This window comes from Fukomys damarensis, unplaced genomic scaffold, assembly GCF_012274545.1.
Source record: "Fukomys damarensis isolate Sample0158 unplaced genomic scaffold, DMR_v1.0_HiC HiC_scaffold_5, whole genome shotgun sequence".
Lineage (NCBI taxonomy): Eukaryota > Metazoa > Chordata > Mammalia > Rodentia > Bathyergidae > Fukomys > Fukomys damarensis.
This window is the reverse complement of record NW_022900917.1, coordinates 82,123,720-82,143,898: the sequence shown is the minus strand read 5'-3', so window position 1 is coordinate 82,143,898 and position 20,179 is coordinate 82,123,720. Positions and strand designations below refer to the sequence as shown.

General features: G+C 36.6%; 1 protein-coding gene across 20 annotated transcripts in view; it reads left to right on the top strand.

Moving 5' to 3' along the window:
• The window catches only part of Ptk2 (protein tyrosine kinase 2), a 265,206-nt gene that overhangs the window by 153,207 nt on the left and 91,820 nt on the right, over positions 1-20,179 (top strand). For 10 of the 20 annotated variants that reach the window (XM_033760874.1, XM_033760884.1, XM_033760887.1 and 7 more), the window contains 5 exons: positions 6,909-6,992; positions 8,048-8,065; positions 14,975-15,031; positions 16,087-16,107; positions 17,168-17,265. In XM_033760874.1, coding sequence (XP_033616765.1) covers positions 6,909-6,992; positions 8,048-8,065; positions 14,975-15,031; positions 16,087-16,107; positions 17,168-17,265 — 278 coding nt within the window. The remainder of the gene's footprint in view (positions 1-6,908; positions 6,993-8,047; positions 8,066-14,974; positions 15,032-16,086; positions 16,108-17,167; positions 17,266-20,179) is intronic. The other 10 variants (XM_033760882.1, XM_010639200.2, XM_010639197.2 and 7 more) reach the window with 5 other exon arrangements.

The following is a 20,179-nucleotide window of genomic DNA, read 5'->3' as shown; positions in this document are numbered from 1 at the left end:
CTTTAACTCAGCCCTCAAAGGCCAGCTACCTGGTTCCTGCTCTTCTCTTGTTCAGTTGTTTCTCAGCCACATTAAATGGATACTCTGGTCCCCTTCTCTCTATCTTTGCTGGAACTTTCCTGTTCACCCTATTCTTATCGTTATGTTACCATCTCTCTGTTCTCTAGAACTAGTGATACTCTGATGTATGTCGCATTGGCTGATTTATAGTAAAGGCATAGTATGATGAGGGTTCAGTGGATAGTTAATGATGTGGCTAATTATCTAGAGTCCTTTTAGTCCTTAGTCATTTTACCCACTGTTTGCTTTCTTAGGAAGAGTCATACTAACTAGTATGGTATTTTTCTACCTTTCACAAAGACTGTAAAATTTAACATTTTCCTGAAGCCTGTGCACACTCCATTGATGGTACACTTAGCTCAAACACTGATATTCAGCATTTATAGGAATATTTCTGCTGAGCTGATAACCTAGAAGACCAATATATTAACAAGTCCCAAGGTTATTTCTCTGTTGTCCTTTACCTCTTGTTTGGCCTGTTATACTGATGCTCTGTGGCCAAGGCCCTGCTCCTGCCAGGCCCTGTGGAATCTTGCATTTTCTTTCCATTACAAATCTGTTCTTTCTGAAGGCCATTGGGGTGAGGCTGCAGTCTTAACTATATGCAAGCAACATAGATCGTCTTCTCCTTGATCATACTTTAGTTCATTTACTGCAACAAGCCCTACAGATAGACATTCTAGTTGTATATTTCCCGTTTACATTAATCCATTCAACAGATAGTTGAATAGCTTGTATGCCAAGCAGTACACTAGATGCACTTCTTAGGAGAGTTCATCTTTGAAATTTAGACAATCTTTCTCTATAAAAGTAAGATTAGAAGAGATTCAGAAAAATACTTGATAGAATTTCACATTTCTGTGGTGCTAAAAAGGAAATTTAGGCCTATTGTAGAGTTCAGATAGGCCTTAGCATGTATCCAAGAGCCTGGTGTTGCAGTCAGTCCTGAGTGATCTATAGGTGGCACTCAGAGAGGGAGGTGTGACCTGCATGATGAGGTTCCTGCTAGAATTGTGAGTGTATGGAAATACAGATATTTTCAAATAGGTGAATAAACTGAATTTCAAATATTTTGAAGACTTGAATCTGGTTTGTTATTATGTTTGTGAGAGTTTATTTTTGGTAAGGAGACCCTTGCTTGGGAGGTAAAATATTAGACAATCAAAAATACATGAGGCTGATGCCATTACATTATGTCCGTGGCTCTTGTTTGGACTTCACATGATAAGACTATAAATTGTACTTTTTCTTTTTGTTTCTCTTATCATGAAAATGAATGAGTCCAGTGATCTTTTTCATCTGCCAGTAGAAGTGTTTGCTTTGTCTCTACCAAGACCTTTGTGCCCAAAAGACAAATGTATCACCATGGAATACTTTTTAAGAATTACTGCAAATTTTTAAAAATTTAACAGATTATTTTTGCTTGGTTATTAATCCCACAGCATAATTTTTGTATATAAGATTACTTTTAGGTATTTCAAGTTAGTGACTGAAAATTATTATAAATTATTAAGGAAAACTGTAACAAAATAAATGCATTAAGCTGTTTCATTGCAGTTCTTTAAAAAATCATACATGGAGCAGGGTGTGATGGCACATGCCTGTAATCCCAGCACTTGGAGGCTGAAACAGGAGGATCACCACCAGTTTTAGGCCAGCCTGGGCTACATTAGTTAATTCAGGGCCAGCCTGAACTACAAAGGGAGACCCTACCTTTAAAAAAAAAAGAATCATACATGGAAAAGTGGTTTTAAATCGTAGTGTTCTATGTAATTTAAGATGGTAGAGTATATAATAATGACTGCATCTATTTTCCTGTGGTCTCTTCCATACTAGGCCTATTGCACATTGATTGCTGTGCCACTACATTGTAAAGAAAAAAGTTATTCACATATGAATGAGACTCGGGCATTATTCCTGGCATGTCCACATGCATTGTCTTATCTTAACCATAGGACATTTTCACTATATTTCCACTCTATAGATAAGGAAATTATGACTCTCAGCTTAACTTGGCTCACATAGTTCATGAATAGTAGCTGGATGGAAACTCAGATCTTGAACACTAAGGCTCATGCTCTTTGTTAAATCCCACTGATTTATTCCAAACACTTGATGTGTGTGAATTGGAGCAGTATTTTACTGTATGTCCATTGTAGTTTTTCCTCATTTAGCAGGAATTATTATAGTACTGACTCTTCTCTTAAAATTCAAACAAATCCTGTGTTCAGGATTTACAGCTACTTGTGTCTGGCTGTATACTCCAGCTTCAGTTTTAGTAATACCATGGTTTTCAGGATAGTTTCTTCTGCTTAACACTTGATTTAAATGCCAGCTTTTCTGAATTTAGAGTGAGGGAAGAAAAACCTTGCCCTAATTTTAGGGTAATATTAATATTAATAATTTTAGGGTATTATTACCTAGTACACATGAAGTTCACTTTTATAAATTATATGCTTTATGATGTAGTCACAATTTACCAACAGTCATGTATGTAAAGTGTCAGGTGTTGGATGTTACTTACCTGGAGTACTGGAAGTTGTTCTAGTTTGATGTGGTGTTAAGAGAGAGACTCAGCCATTCAGAAGCTTACAGCTGACCTTGACTTCATAGACTTCCACTGGCTGGTGTGTTATGGTTGGTAGGGTTGTGAATTTAAGTTTTCAGCTTCAGGAATTTCTGATGAACTTGCAGACCTGCCTGGCGGGGAGTAGACTGAGGCACTTTCAAATTTTAAAAGACCAACTGAAAATATAAATGATGAATTTTGTTTTTACAACTCTTGTCCTCTGCTACCTTAGTCCAATAAATATTGTTTCCCAAAGAGAGTTTTTCCTCTTCTTCTCCCCCACAGCTTCTGTATTATATAGGGTATGAAATGTTTCTGAAAGAACTTTGAAAAGACCTGAGTTTCTGTCTTTCATAATGGTGTATGCTTCACCATTGTAAGTACACTGGAGTATATACAAGTATACTTGACACATGGTATAATCCCCTGGCTAAACTGATTAAAAATGTTAATAAACTTTAATAAGCTTTTTAAACAATTGATTATTAGATTGCAATCAAAAGGTCTGATTCTTTCCTACTTTTCAGAGAGATGCTTTGATCTTTCAAATATAATGCTAGAATTAGACCTCAGCCCTGCCCCTACCCCTTGTTTGTATCATATGGTGACTGTACAGTAATTACAAATTAAAATAAAACTGAACAAGTCAAAACAAACCATAGAAATGAATAAATACTGTATATGTTATGCCTCTAAATTATTTCTTTACATTTTTTCATAGAAATTTTAAGCATATACAGAAGAGAGAATAGAGTTCTGTAATATGTTTCCACATTCAGATCACCCAAATTCAGTGGTAAAAAACTTAGCACCAATACTGTTTTTTGTTGTTGGTGTTTTGTTTTTTGTTTTTTGTTTTTTCTGGTACCAGAGATCAAACTCAGGACCTTGCACTTGCAGGGCAGGCAGCTACACCACTGAGCTAAATCCCTGGCTAGCTTTGTATTTGGTTGTTTTGTTTTGTTCTGTTTTGTATTGTTTGTTTTGTTTTTTTATCATCAATCTTATTTCATCTCAGCCCCCAGTCTCTTACATACACAGTTCCCATTGGTTATTTTACAGCAAACCCAAGACATATTTCACCTATAAATATTTCTTTAAAATGGCTTTTTAAAAAGTAGTATTAGATAGCCAATGTTCAAATTGCCCCAGTTACCCCATTTTACATTTGGTTTTGTCCAGATGAGTCAAACAAACATTGTTGAATTTGCTCAGTGCCCCTCCTGTGTCTGTTAATCTAGTCTTTCCTGTTTGTTGGTGTGTAATTGCAGCTGTCTGTGGAAGAATTATGGCACTTAATTCACAGTTCCTACATTCTTAATGTGAATTATGTTTTTGTGACATTGCTTTCTCTATCCTGTCATCTCTAGGCCCTTTGTTCCCTATAAGCTGTTTACTAGGATTTAAAGATGTTTGAAGCCAGGTGTGGTAGTGCATACTTTTCCCAGGTACCCAGGGGGCTGAGGCAGGATGATCACAAGTTTGAGGTGAGCCTGGATAACTAAGCAAAACTCTTTCAAAATAAAAACGTCTGAGATTGTAGCTCACGTTATTTATTCTTTCTTGACATTGCAACCAATTCCTTCCAGCTCCCAGGTTCTTGTTTTGGGGTAACAAAGATGAAGCTGACAAAACAGCAAGCCATAGGGAATGGCCAAATGTATGTTTAATAAAAAGAATAAAAGGAAAAGCTCCCTGCTTGTCAGGAAAGGGTTCCATAAGCAGGCACCATAAATGTTTAAGTTCAGGGGCTTTATATACAGTTTTTGATGTAGGTGAACATGATAGAACACAGAAATGCTGCTGATTACAGGTGGGCCTTTGATGTCCAGAAACAAGCCACTTTGTTTTGTATTTCACTTCTTCCAAGGCTTCTCCCATTTGTTTAAGGACCTATTATTTGTCCCTTGTATTTTATTGTCCCCAATACTCTGTGCTTAAGTAAATTATTCAGTTCCTTTGATAAGTTAATGCACTTAAGTCTTGACTTTTGGTTTACTTTGGGTTCACTATTCAGGACCTGTGTCCTATCTGCCTAACTTCTGTCTTCTGGCTTCAACATCATTCAGGATAAAAACTACATGTATCATGAGCTACAAGATCTTAGACTCCCTGGCCCTCTGTTACCTTAATGAGTGTGCCTGCCCTTTCCTCTGGTCCCCCAAATACTAAAGTTTCATCTACCATGCTGACCACCATGCTGTTCCTTTGCATGTCTGCTGGGTGCCCTGCCTGTACCGGCCTTCCCAGATATGTACAGGGCCACTACCTTTCCTCCTGAAGATCCTTGCAAAAACGCCTCCTTCTATAATTACATATTTAAGGTGGCAGCCCTACGTGAAAATACTCCTTGTCCCCCTTCTGCTTTGTTTGTCCTCACACACTTATATATTGACAGGCTGTATCATTTATTTTGTCTTTCTCTTCTACTAGAACCGAAGCTCAATAAATTAAGGCTTTCAGAGCCTGTTTTGTTCACTAGTGTAATCCCAGGACCTATATGATAGCATAGCTCATGGTAGGTGCTCCAAAAATACAGTGAAAATGATTGCTTTTAATAAGTTGTTTGTTTTGTTTGTTTTTTGGAACAAGGGATCAAACTCAGGACCTTGCACTTGCAAGGCAGGCATGGTGCCACTGAGCTAATTCCCTGGCCCTAAAACAAGTCTTAACACATTTTTTTCTGTTTTAAGATAATATTCTTGCTATTACTCAAGAAAAGTTGCACTTAACGTCTTAAAAAATTACATGCCTTTAAGTTAATATGAGAATATGCATACCATCATTTAAAAATAGTGAAGAAATAAGAGCTGGCACTTGTGAAGTAACTATTCGGAGCCAGCTGCCCAGGGAATCCTCCCCTCAGCTCTTCTTCAGGTAGTTTCTGTTATTCTGATTTACAGTTAAGAAAACAAACAAAATTTGAATAACATTCTCAAGGTCAGAGAGTGTTTGAATCCAGATTGTCTGGCTCCAGAGCCCATATTCTTTGTATTTTTATTTTATCATTATTTCCTTCTTAGAAAGCTATGATACAAATAGTAAATGTAGTCTCAAAAAGTCTTTACTCAAATCCTCTGTGCTTAGTTTGCTTGAGCTTTTCTTAAGATCAGAGACATCTTACATAGTTATCATTATCAAAATAAAGAAATTTATGCTTTTGTCCACATTCTCTATTAATATTTCATCCCAGTAACTTCCCATAATGCTCTTGCCTGCTGATCCTCCCCTCCCACACCCAAATCCACAATCCCATCCATTTTCACATAGAGCATTAGTTGTTAATTCAGGCCCATCTTCACCAATAGACTAGAGAGCACTGTACTCTAACGCCACATAGGAAGTCCGGAAATGTGGTATGTGATAAAGGTAGCTTTTCAAATCAAGCAGTAAGATAAAGTCAGTAAACGCCATCGGAGACAAACATATTATTTGAAAAATACTAGCTGAAGCATACATTTCAGTTCTTATTCCTACTCCTTGTATGCTGGTACTGTCAAATTAAATCATTGCCATCTTGGAGTCCAAATGGTGCTGACCATCATTCTCTGAGTCCATGCTTGATGTCAGGACTTGTATTGATGGTGCTCTATGTGTCTGAGAGCTGTGTGTGTCGATCTTGACTGACATGTGCCACTGTTGCCATACTGTAATTCTTACTTCTCTGTTCTCATTGCTTAACTAGAGAAAGCTGCCTCTCAAATTAATTCTGAGTACATAAAAGAGTGAGCAAATGAATATAAATAATGCAAGTTTTTGCAGCCTCTGTATTCAAACATCCTCATCACCAGTTTTTTATGTTCAGGTAATCCAGATCTGTGTGTCTGTCTTAGCTGATGATTTGGGGTAAATTGCTCAGACAGCTCTTTCACAAGGAGACCCATTAGTTTTCTACAAATTTGTCTTTATGGTTGGATGCTCTTGATTGTTGAATTACTTATTGGTCTTTTTGTTTGTGTTTCATTTTGTTTTGGCTTTGTTATTTTTAAAAATACCTGTACCTTCAGCAGCTGGCTCTCCAGAACTGGGAGCATTTCATTATGTCTTCTTTTGTATCCACTGTTAATCTTTGCTAAAATATGAAATCACATTTTAAAATACCAGTTTTTTTAAACCAAAAGTCAATCATAGTAAGAAACAAGGTATACCAGTAATCATAGAAAAACATTGTAATTTTGTTTGGTTTTAATAGATGTGCCTTAAAATGTAACAAAGGTTGTCTTGTATTGAAATAATTTGTTTCTATTTTTCTCTTTCCTCCTCTTGTCTCTTTATAAAGGAGTCAGTCACTGCCAACATAAAGTTAAGAAAGCTAGGCGCTTTCTCCCTTTGGTCTTCTGTTCCCATGAATCTCCTCCTACCGGTACTGCGCTGAATTTGTATAGGCTCTCCTATTAACCAAAGCATTCCTATGACACTAACTCTAACCATGTGCTTATAGATTGTCCTAAACAGATCAGACCTTTTTGAGTATGTGTATGTGCTCTCCCCTGTCTAGAAGTGATAACTGGGGGAAAGATTTTGCATCTCACATTCTTTGGGCTGCTCTCTTGAATAGATTTGTTTGCCTATTTGCTAGTTTTTAATGCATGCCAGGGTAAGAAGTAGCTTCCCAGTTTTATGTTTTTCCAAGTGTTTTTTTCACAGGAGTTGGCAAGACTACATTTTTTGCTGAGTAGATTTCCTAATACATCATAAAACTGAATGAAGGAGATAGGGTGAACCCTAGGTGTCTGCTTTTTGGGCTTTAGGGACCGATGTTCAGGGTTGCCCCATAGATGAGGCAGGCATGCCATCTGGAGAATTTTCTAGAAAGGAATTATTTTCTTATGACTGTTGAAACAGTAATTTCTCCAAAATGTTTAGAACAAAATTGTTTTGTACAGATTTGGCGAGCTTCAAGTCCAGTAGTCCCATACAGTTCTTAGTAACAGGCCTGGCCTAGTATTTCTCCCATGTGATATTAAAATTCCATCAGCTCATTGGGATAGATATGCCATGGGTTTGTTCCCCTAGTTGTCATTTAATATGCACATTAGTGATTAGTTAGTCTTCTTTTTATCTAAGAGTACACAAATTCTCTTTAAGCAAGGTAGAAGCCATTTTTAACATTTAATTGTGAGAAGCTAATTTCTTCAGTGTAGTAGAAACTAATTTAAACTCTACAATACTGATATATGACTTCATATAATATATCAGAATTGTAAAACTTAGCATAATATTCTTCAATTCAAGTAAATACTCTACTACTGCAATCTTTATCTTTTGAATTAGACTTTGGGGGTGATTTTGTTATTTTTCTGATGCTTTAATTTACTTGTCATTTTAATAGTGTTTCCTTTCTCTTCCCTCCTCTTTCCTGTCTTCTTCCCTCTGTTCCCTGTTCCCCCTTTCTTTGCATGCCACCTGGATCTACAGATGAAATTAGTGGGGACGGTAATATTTATTTTCACATTTGTGTTACTGCTGTGAGATAATTATTTATGGAAATACAGTCCACTGTTAAATGAAAGGCAAAATGTGGTTTTGATCCGACAGAACCAAGCAGAAAATACTGTGAGATAATGATCTCTTCATCATTTAGGCAGGGCTTTGACATGAAATAATATCACAGGAGTAAATTTGAGTTGTGTATATTCATATTAAATTTTCTAGATTTCATTATTTAACATATAGAGTTTTTAGGAAGTTGTCAAAATGGTTTTTAAGCAAAATTAGTTGCACTTAGAAACTAATTTCTAAAAAATATATATGTATACACACATACATCGTATATTAAGTAAAAGTGATCTTTAAGAGTCAAACTGACATTAAGAAAATTTCAACAATGATGTTTTTTCAAACAGTTGACAGTACTTGGTAAGATAGAAATATTTCAATTACATTTAGTGTCTTATGTTTCTCATTTACTCCATATACGGTTTGTATGAACCTCTATACTTCTTTACACCAAAGGAGTGAGATTTTATAAGCTAAAATGAGAGAGGGTTGCATATTTTCCCATCATGATTGAAAGAATGTTTGCACTGATCATTTCACCTCTATTCATTTCTTGTTATGATAGAGATTGATAACTTGCATTGAATGAACAAAGCAATTACAGTGAAACACCTTAACTAAATACAACTTTAGAAAAGTACTTATTCTTCACAGGATTTGAAGCCATAAGATTTAAGCTCTCTTTCTAGATTGATTTCTTGATAGTTACAAATTAGCAGCGCTGTTCATTGAGAGGCTGCTGTGTATGGGCATCTTACCTACTGGATTCCTCACTCTCAGCAATCCCTTGAGAGTATCATTGGGAGGTACTGTTTTGCAGATGAGGAAAAAAGTGGTCAGAGATTAGTATATAGGTCTTGGGCTTCAGCCTCACGTTTAACAACTGCCCTACACTGTCAACAGCTACTGAATGACCTCAAGCATATTGTTCTGTCCACTGCATCTGCCTCTGGAAAAGGGCTGACTTGACAGTTGTGAGGATTACTGTGAAACATACAAATTTAAACATCTACAAACAGATGTACCACCTAGTGATAGACTCTAAACTTCATATATTTCACCACATCTGAATTTCCAGTAATGGGAATGAGCAGCCAAAGCAAGTATACTTACCCTGTTTCACAAGTGAAGCCTTAAATGTTTACTCACTTTATCTTGGTCATAGTTCATAAAGTAAAGCCTATGGACCTAGTAGTAACCTACCTGTTCTGGTATTGCCTCTTGAGTTAGCAGTATTTTCACATTTTTAATGGCTCAGGAGAAAACATCAAAACAAAACCACAGCTGGGGATTTAGCTCAGTGATGCCACCACCTGCCTCACAAGCAACATCCCTGGTACAAAACAAAAAGAAAGAAAGAGAGAAAAACTATTTTTCAGTATCCATCAGTAAAGTTCCATTGGAACATAACCCCACCAACCCATTTGTTTACATGTGGCTGTTTCTAGGCAATAATTTGAACAGCAAAGCTGAATAACTGCCAGAAAAACTGTATAGTTAGCACAATCTTTAAAAATTCCCTACTTGTCCTTTTACAGAGAAAATGTGCCAGTCCCTAGTCTTAGCTCCCAAAAGCTAGTTAATTACAGAGCAAAGTTGAGTTCCTCTTGGCTCCCAGAAAACAACTCTTTGTACTGCTTGGTGGTGTCATGGACTTTATGACACATCTGGTTTTTTGAGGTTGGATTAAGAGACTAAGTGGTTGGTCCTTCTGAATTGCCTGAATAATAGTCACTATAAAGATACTAGTGCAAGGGATAGATGACCCATCAAACTTCCTAGCTCTCTCGTTAGGCCCCATCTCCCTGGGGAGCATCAGGGAAGCACGTTAAGGGAACAAGTTGTCAGAATTGCTTATACTCACACCAGCGCACAGATGCTGCCAAGAAGGGAAGAGAAGCAGAGAGAGCATCACAGTCTGCCTCAGACATGGAATACTATACAGGTTTATTTAGCTGGTAAGGTTTTGAGCTTGAAGAATTTTGTGCAGTTCCTGGAATTTATAAGCCAATATGTTCTCCCCAAATGCCAAATGGAACCTCTGTACAACAGCTCCAGAGGCATCAGGCCTTTTAAGTGACAGAACATAAGTGTTTAATGTCACCCATGCCTGTTCACAACTTCAATAGTAACTTTATGTCTCTTTTTACTTTGCTTTGAAATGAGAACTTAATATTTGTGTTCCCTATGGTTTCTGAGCTGTTAGTTTCTGTCCTCTTAATAGATTCCCATCTTTTAAATTTACTATGCCATTCAAATTATGCTATCCAAATTTCTAAAGCCCCCCCCCACCCCCAGTACCGGGGATGGACCTTGGGTCTAGTGCTTGAGAGGGAGGAGGGTAGAACCACTGAGCTAAATCTCTAGGCCTAAAGCCTCCTTTTTAAATACTTGATTACTTTTTTTTTTTTAAGAAAAAAAAAACTACGTTGCCAGGCTGGCCTTGAAGTCCTGGGTCCATGAATACCTCTTGCCTCAGCTTCCCCCCCCACCCCCAGTACCGGGGATGGACCTTGGGTCTAGTGCTTGAGAGGGAGGAGGGTAGAACCACTGAGCTAAATCTCTAGGCCTAAAGCCTCCTTTTTAAATACTTGATTACTTTTTTTTTTTTAAGAAAAAAAAAACTACGTTGCCAGGCTGGCCTTGAAGTCCTGGGTCCATGAATACCTCTTGCCTCAGCTTCCTGCATAGCTGAGGATACAGGTGTGTGCCACTGCACCCATATTTTAACGTTGTATTTTTAATCTTTAACCATGGACCAGGCATCTTGAAATCCCTTTCCATATTCACAGATTTAGATGAACCTTCCTATGAGCAAAACTCTGCCCTTGTTAAGGGAAAAAAACTTCCCAAAATATCCTTGGAGGAACTTTTGATAGTTTCAAAGCAAAAAGTATTTGGTCTATCAAATGAAAGTTCTGAAAATTTTGTGGAAGATGATAAAGAATGACATGTACCTTAAAGCCCTAGCTTATGCTAGAAAACTGCTGAATATCAGCCTGCCGTTGAGTGACTTTGGGGCCTTAAGAAGTTATATATCTTCTTTGTGCCTCAGCTTCCTGCCTATAAAACAGGGAGGATGATAGTAGTACCACCTCAGGAAATTCCACTAAAGATTCAACAATAGTATATAGTTGTTTATGACACTACCTAGTATATGATAAATTTACAGCCCTGTTATCATTATTACATGAAGAGTACATATAACTTCCTCATCTGTGGCCAGATCTTTAAAATAGTTTCCTTTTTTTTCTTTATCTTTTCTTTTATAGTACTCCTGTTTTGGGAGAGGGGAGGCAGTTTCAGACTGGGCTCCAATTTTTCAGAGTCCTTGACTATGTAAAAATACCTCTCTCATATAAATGTCCTGCTTTCTTAACGGTCCTAAAACTATGAAAGGGTAAAATTGAACCAATGCAATAAAAAGAATTCTTGGAGACTGAGAATGTGTTCAGTGGTAGAACACTTGCCTAGCATGCTTAAGGTTCCTTTGAACCTGTACAGAGACAGATAGAGACAGACAAATAAAGACAAGAGATAGACATAGAGATAAAGATAGATTGGAGAATTGCTATGTGGAACTCGTAAGTAGAGGGTTAGAAACCCCATCCCCCCCCCGTACCAGGATCGAACTCAGGACCTTGCACTTGCAAGGCAAGCATGGTGCCATTGAGCTAAATCCGCAGCCCAAGGCTTACAGATCTTCACAAGATTCATGTCCCTTCAGCATTTTTCACTCTGCCATAAGAGCCAACCCATAAAATGCATTGCAGTAAAATTCTCTGTTCACATTACATCAAAGTATAAATTTCTGACCCCAAATATTAATTCCTAGATAGCTTTTCCCCCATGTTTTATTTAACATTCACATAGCTCTTTTAATAGTTACAGGCCCTTTCCTGCTATTTTATGAACTAATAGAAATGTAAGCAACAAGATTCTTCCCAAATCGGTATAATAAGCTAGCCTGATACACATTAGGCACTTTATTTTTATTCCTTCAGAATTGTTTTAGGGGTTGATATCTCTACTGGGGGTCTTATGTGACAGTCCTTGAAGGCATTACAGGCAAACCAAAACTGATTAGAAGAATCAGCACACAGGAATTTCAGCCCCTGAACTCCCAGGGGTCCCTCCCAGAGAGCCCTCACAAGAAACAAAACGAGACAGGACCTACTATGTCTTGATTGTTTGTCATGTGCAGGGGCACATCTCAACTTTATATGTGTCTCCTGTAATCCTCATAACCACCCCACCGGTCAGTAATGCTCTTATTTTACATGTGAGGTCACAACAAAAGCATAGCTAGGTGAAGTGACTTCCCAGAGGTCAAATGTTTGTGTGGCTTGTTCCATGCATAGCAGTAGCTTTACCATTCATTGTCTGTGCCACCTTAACTAACACAGTCTGGGGATGCGTCATCCTATTAGTAGACTGTTGCAATATAGTCATCTTTATCACTTTGTCCTCTAAGTCCTGCCTTCTGTGCCAGATGCTGTTTTACATGTAAAAAGTTTGTGAGGTTTCTCCAGAAAACACTCTGTTCTGGAGAAGTAAAAAGACAGATAACAAAGAAACAAAATAATATGTGGTATTTGTAGGTAATGAGGAGAGTAAATCAGGGAACATGATTAAGAGCAAAAGGGATGGGGTAAATTAGGTTGAGGAGAGGTTTCTGAATAGGTGGCACTTTGGGAGCCAACTTCAGCTCATGGTAAGTGCTGGCTCTGAGGTCACTGCTATTGCTGTCATCGTCAGTTTGTCAGTTTCATACCCTCCTTTGTGCAGGCAGTATACACCTATTACTTGGCTTCTGGACAGGTTGCTGTAATCCCCTGCAACCCAGCAAAGCTGTGGTGCTTGTGATGTGGAGTCTGAAATGCCTGGTGAGTCAAACTGAAAGCCAAGTGCAGGGTTGTTGAAGTCCTTGAACAGTTTAAGGCAGGGCAGCTGGGGGAGGACAGCAGATGTAAGAAGTCTGACTATCCTTCCCACTGAGAACCCTGCCCACTAGGGCCAGCCAAAGGCATATACTGTTTCACATGAAAGGAAACTGAGGCCATTTTGTGGAAATGCAGCCTTGGTTGCATTTGTTTTCTGAGGAGTACCATAAAGCTGAGCTTGTTAAATTACCAAAATAAGGAAAAAATGATGAGTACGCGTCCATCTGTGTGACTTATGTGGCTTCTGTTGTCTTGGCTACTAGGGCAGATTCCTCCATGTTTAGTCTTTGTTACTACAGGTTTCTGCACAGCTCCCAGACTTTTATTTACAGGTTCTTTTGATAAACTCTCTTACACAAAAGCAAAGCTGAAGGCCTATGGAGTGCCAATTTGCTGTTCTTAGTGTTAACGGAGGAGAGGATAAGTGAAAAATATGGAAATAAAAGAATATTATGGTTTAATTTTTTCTTTAATTCTGTAACTAGTGTTTATTTATAAATATATGAATCACACAAAAGTATCCATATGTGGGGCTGGGGATTTAGCTCAGTGATTCTGCCACCTGCCTCTCAAGCACAAGGACCCATGTTCATTCCCCAGTACCAAAAAACAAACAAACAAAAAAACTTTATGTGATTCGTGTCTTAAGGAGAACTGATTTATTGACATTATGTTCTACCAGCCAGATTTTTTTTTTAGCATTTATTTCTGACATATATTGAATATATTCATCATGGAAGATTTTAATCACTTTTGATAATGATTACATAAATTCTTCCAGTTACACATTTAATATCAATCATTACCATTATAGTATGTGCAACAATTAACGTTCTAATGACTGGGAAAGATACACATTCTCTATTACCTTTGACTTCTGTACCTTTAGTATCTTAGTGAAGTACTAATGGCAGCACAGAAGAAAATACTTGTAGCTGTTAGTGCCTCTAGAGTTAAACAGGCAAATCAGGTCAGCTGGCAGAAAGAACTTAATGACTCCCAGAAATGAAAGGCCTAGCATCATAGTCCTTACACATGGAACATCTAAGGTTTCTCTTTTTCCCAGAAAGAGGAAAACAACTGAAGTTGTGGTTTTCTAGCATAAAGGTTGTTTAGAGGAATAATTGTTTTCTTCAAAGGAGTGTGGTGTTTGGTTTTGTTTAATTTTCTATTAATGCGGTGGTAGATTTTTAAGTTACTGCATTACCAGAAGGAATGAATGGAAACTTTAAAACTCCTTGACATTACAGTATCTCAAAAAATTACTCATTTTAATGCATTGCTTGTTTTTGCTTTATTCTTTTTGATAAATTGTTTTACATTTTTGACATGAATATGTACACTTCAAATATCTGAGTTTAAAAGTTACAGAAGATAAATTACAGGATTGCAATCTTCAACTCTGAATAAATGAAATAAATCAGCCCAGTCAATCTCTTCAAAAACTGGGCCACCATTTGTTCTCTGAAGAAGTTTCAGATTATGTTGAGTAATTAGTAAAGTCATACTTGGTTTCGAAGCTGCCCATCTTGTTTACATCCCAGTAGGCAACAGTGTGGTTTTAAACATATATTTGTTGTACCTAAAGGAGAGTTGTGCAGTCAGTACAGATGGGTTAATTTGAATCCTACACATATTTATTTTGTAACTTTCTGTTTTTTACAAGGGCTTTCTGTGTTCCCGTTTGCTCTCCGATAAACAAGCCTATGTATTATAACATGTTGGACCATGATGTTACTTTTATTTCCATAAATGACTGTAATGAAGAAAAACTGAGTAGTAGTGGTTTAAGAATATTTCAGCATAGTAAGGGGTTAGGCAGAGGTTGCCTTTTCAGATGATATTAGAGGCCAAGATGTCAAATACTTAGCCTCTACCAATATATCTGTTTCCTTTCTTACAGAGACAGATGATTATGCTGAGATTATAGATGAAGAAGACACTTACACCATGCCTTCAAGTAAGTAGACTTCTCATTTTGTTCTTGATCAGAATTGATGGATAGCACCTCATATATAAAAATTTTAGATATTTATTATCCTTTGAGAACCTCTTTGAGTGCTTAACAGAAATATTCTCAATCTTTGGAATTCTGTCTTTGTCCACTCTTAGATGAGAAACCTAAAACACAAATGTCTGTAATAATTAATTTAGTTGAGTTATAAAGTTTTTGTAATCTTGTTTTCTGACACTGTGGTAATATCATATTGATTATTTTCCCTCTGTTGAAAATTAGTAATATTTAAAGTAATATTTAAATTATAAGAATTGCTTTTCTCCCTTGAAATTATTCATTACTGTCATTGACTAACCAATACAGACAGCCTCCAGCCTGAGTCCTTAACACTTCAGTGGGAGTTCAGTGGTTTCAGTAAATATTTTAAGTTCTTTATTGTTTAAATACTTTTAGAAATATTATCATTTGGATTTTCTATGTACAATGAAACATTACCAGAATAAAAAGAAACAACCAGGCCTCTGGTGTGTTTTCCTGGTCAGGCCCCTTGTGGTCCTTCAAGAGTCCTTTATCAGAGAGTTACTGTAAGCCAGGCAAGAGTTGAAATCCAAGTGTATGCGTTTTAACTGCCAATAGCAATTTAGAAGAATGTCTAAACTCAGGTTAGTTTGGGGGGGGTCTTTAGGGAGGAGGATTGATTAGCCATTTAGTCATTTGTACATTTCTGCAGAGAAACCACACTTGTATTTCCATATTTATTGTCCCTACTTGACAGTAAATGTCTGACAAAGCTACCTTTTATCCAAATCCCACAAAAATGAGTTATAAAGCAGGAATTTATGAGATAGACACTTAAAGGCATTACTTAAATAACATTGAGTTAACTAAGATAGTTTTTATTTCTGTTTAGTCCTCTTTTTTACTTGTGTTTGCACTTAACAGTACTTAAGAAAATAATATTAGTGAAATGTACTCCAAATTTGTTGTTGTTAACCTAATTGCCATTAGTTATTTCTAAGCAAGGTCTTCAATTTTTTTCTCTTTTAATTGCAATACAGAAAGCTATGGAATAGATGAAGGTAACAGGATTCCTTTGAAATAACTGCATTTGCTTGCAATTGCAACTGGAGTGATTTGAGATGTTTCAGTTTTCATTTAACTTTTATTTTCAAATTATTTGTCATTGATTTACTCATACTGTTAAATCAATGAAATTACTAGCTAAAGTGATTTTAAAGAGGAAAACAGTTATGTAAAATCTGGGCCCAATGTTCTGCCAACTTCTAATTTGACCACCATAGGGAAGGTTTTAAATACATGGCTGGTTTATTTCATTGGTGACAATACTAATGAAATACATACAATATGGGTTATGGGGATGAAAGTCTTACTTGAAATAGATTAAAATATCAGGTAGTTAGTTCAATTAATATTCAATCTACTATGTTGCTAGTAGGTATTTTCTTTGTGTCTCAACAGTCTATTAAGTAATTGATTTTTTGTGTGACTCACAATTTAATATATTACTTTGAGGCTCACATGCTCTCAAGAGTTGATTCTGATATGTTCAGCCTTGTTTGAAGTGATCTAATTTTGAAATTAATTTTCAGAAACTACCTCTTTAAACTCTTTTAGCTCAATAATAATGTAGAGATAGGATTATCATGATGTGGAAAACTCTTAAACTTTCAAACATAAAGTTCACTCATGACACTATTTTATGTCACCTCTGTATTTAGAAAGTTTAGTTATTTTTAGAATAACTGCTTTAAATAATTGTTTTTAAAGCCTTCATATATGAATTTCTAAATTAATATTTCTTATTAAGCATATGATTTAATACTTGGTACAATTATTTAGACAACTATTAAGTAGATACAGAATAAATTAGACATTCATTGACTCCTGAGAACAGCATGAAAAATAAATTACCTCTAACAGAGTTCATTGTTTTTATCCACTACCAGAACTGAAATTCCTTTTAAAGTGTTAAGAGAATTCCACTCCGTTTAAAGCCTTTTTATATATTGATATACTACACATGAAGTTTTTGCTCATGGATGATTTATGTATCAAGTGTTGTTTATGTATTTGGAATATTGTACTTCTTATTATTGCTGTGTGGGTCGTGTTTTGCAGCCAGGGATTATGAGATTCAAAGAGAAAGAATAGAACTTGGACGATGTATTGGAGAAGGCCAGTTTGGTGATGTACATCAAGGCGTGTATATGAGTCCAGTAAGTCTTTTACCACTACTAAAAATCTGAGCTAAGGTTGACTGTTCAAGTTTAAATTGTCTCTTGTTTGTCTTTGTAAGCTGTGTTCCTCTGAATATTTATACTTGTCTTTTGTGAAGCTTACTGGACATATCAACTTGGTACATTCAGAAATCAAAAGAAGGTAAAATGAGCTCAGATCTGGCTGGCTCTGTCTTGATTTAATAATTCAACATGTGGTGTCATCTGTAGATTTCATTGGTGACTCTTCAAATCAGATGACCAGAGTCAATAGCAGTTAGCAGTGCTCACTTCCACTTCTTGTGCCTTCAAGAAAAGAACACTTATTGGATATGGTTTGCCCTCCAAAAGATATCAATGAATGTGTATAATTCAATACTTCTCAGTATATTTCAGAGTTCTGTAGTCATCATCATAATCAATATGAGTGTATTCACTTCCTCAGAAAATCAGCATGCATTAGCAATTACTATACACATCACCTCCCCAAGCCTCTTGTAACTGTGCTTTCCTTTCTATCAGTTTCCCTGTTTTGGGTATTTCAGATAAATGGAATTATTCATATGTGGTCTTTTCCTTTTCATTGCCAAATAATGTTCCTTTGTATAGATATGCCACCTTTTGTTTATCCTTTCTTCAGTTTTTAGTCATCTGAGTTGTCTCTACTTTTTGGTTATTGAAGTGTGGCTGGGAATATTCATGCATATGTTCTATATGGATTTTTCATCAGTTTTCTCTTGTATATAATCAAAGGCAGAATGGCTTCCTCATACAGTAATTATCTTTAACTTTTTGACAAACTACGATGCTTATTTTAAGGCACCTATACCATTTTCCTCCCTCACCATATCCTCACCAGCACTGTATGTCTTTAATTATTAAAAGATTGATGGTTTTTCTGTTTGTTTGTTTGTTTGTTTTGTTTTGGTACTGGGGCTCAAACTCAGGACCTTGCGCTTGTGAGGTAGGCAGTGGAACCACTGAGCTAAATCCTCAGCCCAGATTGGTGATTTTTTTTAAGTGACATTTTAGAATTAACATATATTTGCTTAGCAAATAAAACTTTTTTGAGACAAGGGCTGCACTTTGTAGTGCAGGATGGCCTTGAACTCACTGTATAGATCAGGCTGGCCTCCAACTTGGAACAGTCCCTCCTGCCTCAGCTTCCTGAGTGCTGGAATTACAGGTATGTGCCACCATGCTCAGCAGGAAAAAAAATTTAACTAGAGTAATAACATGTATACAGAGATAGTGCTAATAAGTTAGGACAGCATAGATATTGATCCTCTTTTGATTCCTGTTCTTTGGAAATGGCAAACTAATATTTTCATAACGTTCCATTTCCTTTATATCCTTTCCACATGCACTAATGAATGTTATTTTTATAACCAAAATGTTGTAGATATTAGTTGTTGAATTAGTTATACAGTAATTTGTATTGTTTTTATCAAAGACAACAGATAATTGCTACCACATAGTGAGACAATTAGTTGTTTTAAAAATTCAGCTTTAATTTGCTTTACTTTGTGCTTGTATCAAATTATTTAATTTATTATATGTTTTTATATTTTATTTAATTTAGTTTGCTTTTTAAGATAAAATTTAGTAAAAACAGCAATGGATCTAAATTGAATGGAAAGATGAGATTTAGGCCTGGCTGTGCCTGTGAGATGTTGGAAGGTGAGGCTTCTTAACTCTTAAATAATTGAACCAGGTGATCTCTGAGCTTTCTTCCACATCTGTCTCTGATAGGTAAACTTTCTAAAGTTCTCAGAGCTCAGTGACTAACCTGGGCCACACAACTGATAATAGAAAAGTAGGCTTGTGCCCAGTGAAAGAGAGTTGGACTTTATGAATTGATCTGATCAACATTTTTTAAATATCTCCCTGCCATATGGAGTGTGGGTGGCAAAGAAAAAGTAAACATTGTCATTAGAGTTGCAAGAAGATGGCAGTGAAAATAGAAGAATCAAAAGTGTCTTCTGGATTATTTGCCCTGAGCAAGTGTATGGTTACTGTTTAAGGTGAAGACTCTGGAAGAAACGGGTTTGATAGTATTTTCCAGAGAGGGAGAACCATATGGAGATTTATTGTAAGTAATTGGCCTGTGTGTTTATGGAGGCTGATGAATCCAAAGATCTACATTTGGCAAGCTGGAGATGTAAGAGAGATAGGTGTAGTCCATCCAAGTCTGAAGCCCGCTGAAAATAGAGAGTTGTCAAAATCTTGAGTGCAGGGAAAGAATAGTGTCCTGGCTGCCAGGCAGAGGTGTTTCCTTTTCTCCTTGGATGAGGCAAACCCATACATCGGAGAGCAGTCTGCTTTGCTCCGTCTGCTGATTTAAATGTTAAATTCATTCAAAACCACCCTCATAGAAACATCCAAACTAACATTGGACCAGATATTCTAAGACCTCATGGCTCAGTCAGGTTGACATAAAAAATCTACCTTCGTGGTGGGTGTCAGAAACTCTGTTTGGGGCATATCTTTTTTTTTTTAATTAATATAATACATATTTGCAATTCATGTATTTTTCAGTTATCTTTGGGAGTGGTTATATGTACATATTACAGCTTGTTTTTGTGTTTGTTTGTTTGTTTTAGTATCAGGGATCAAACTAGGGTCCTTTTTCTTGCAAGGCAGGCAGCAGAACCACTGAGCTAATTTCCCAGCCCTACAGCTTGTTTTTTTTTAATTCTCTTCCTCTTCTCTCCCCCTCTACCTTCCTCCGCTTGTTCTCCTATCCCTTTTTTCATACTTGGTGGTATTATTTGTCTTACTCATGTTAAGGCATATAGTGTTTACATTCATTGAATTTATTAGGTTCCTCCCTTCTCCATTGTTGGTGGGAGTGCAGACTGGTACAACCACTATGGAAGTCAATATGGAGATACCTGACAGAACGGATTAGAGG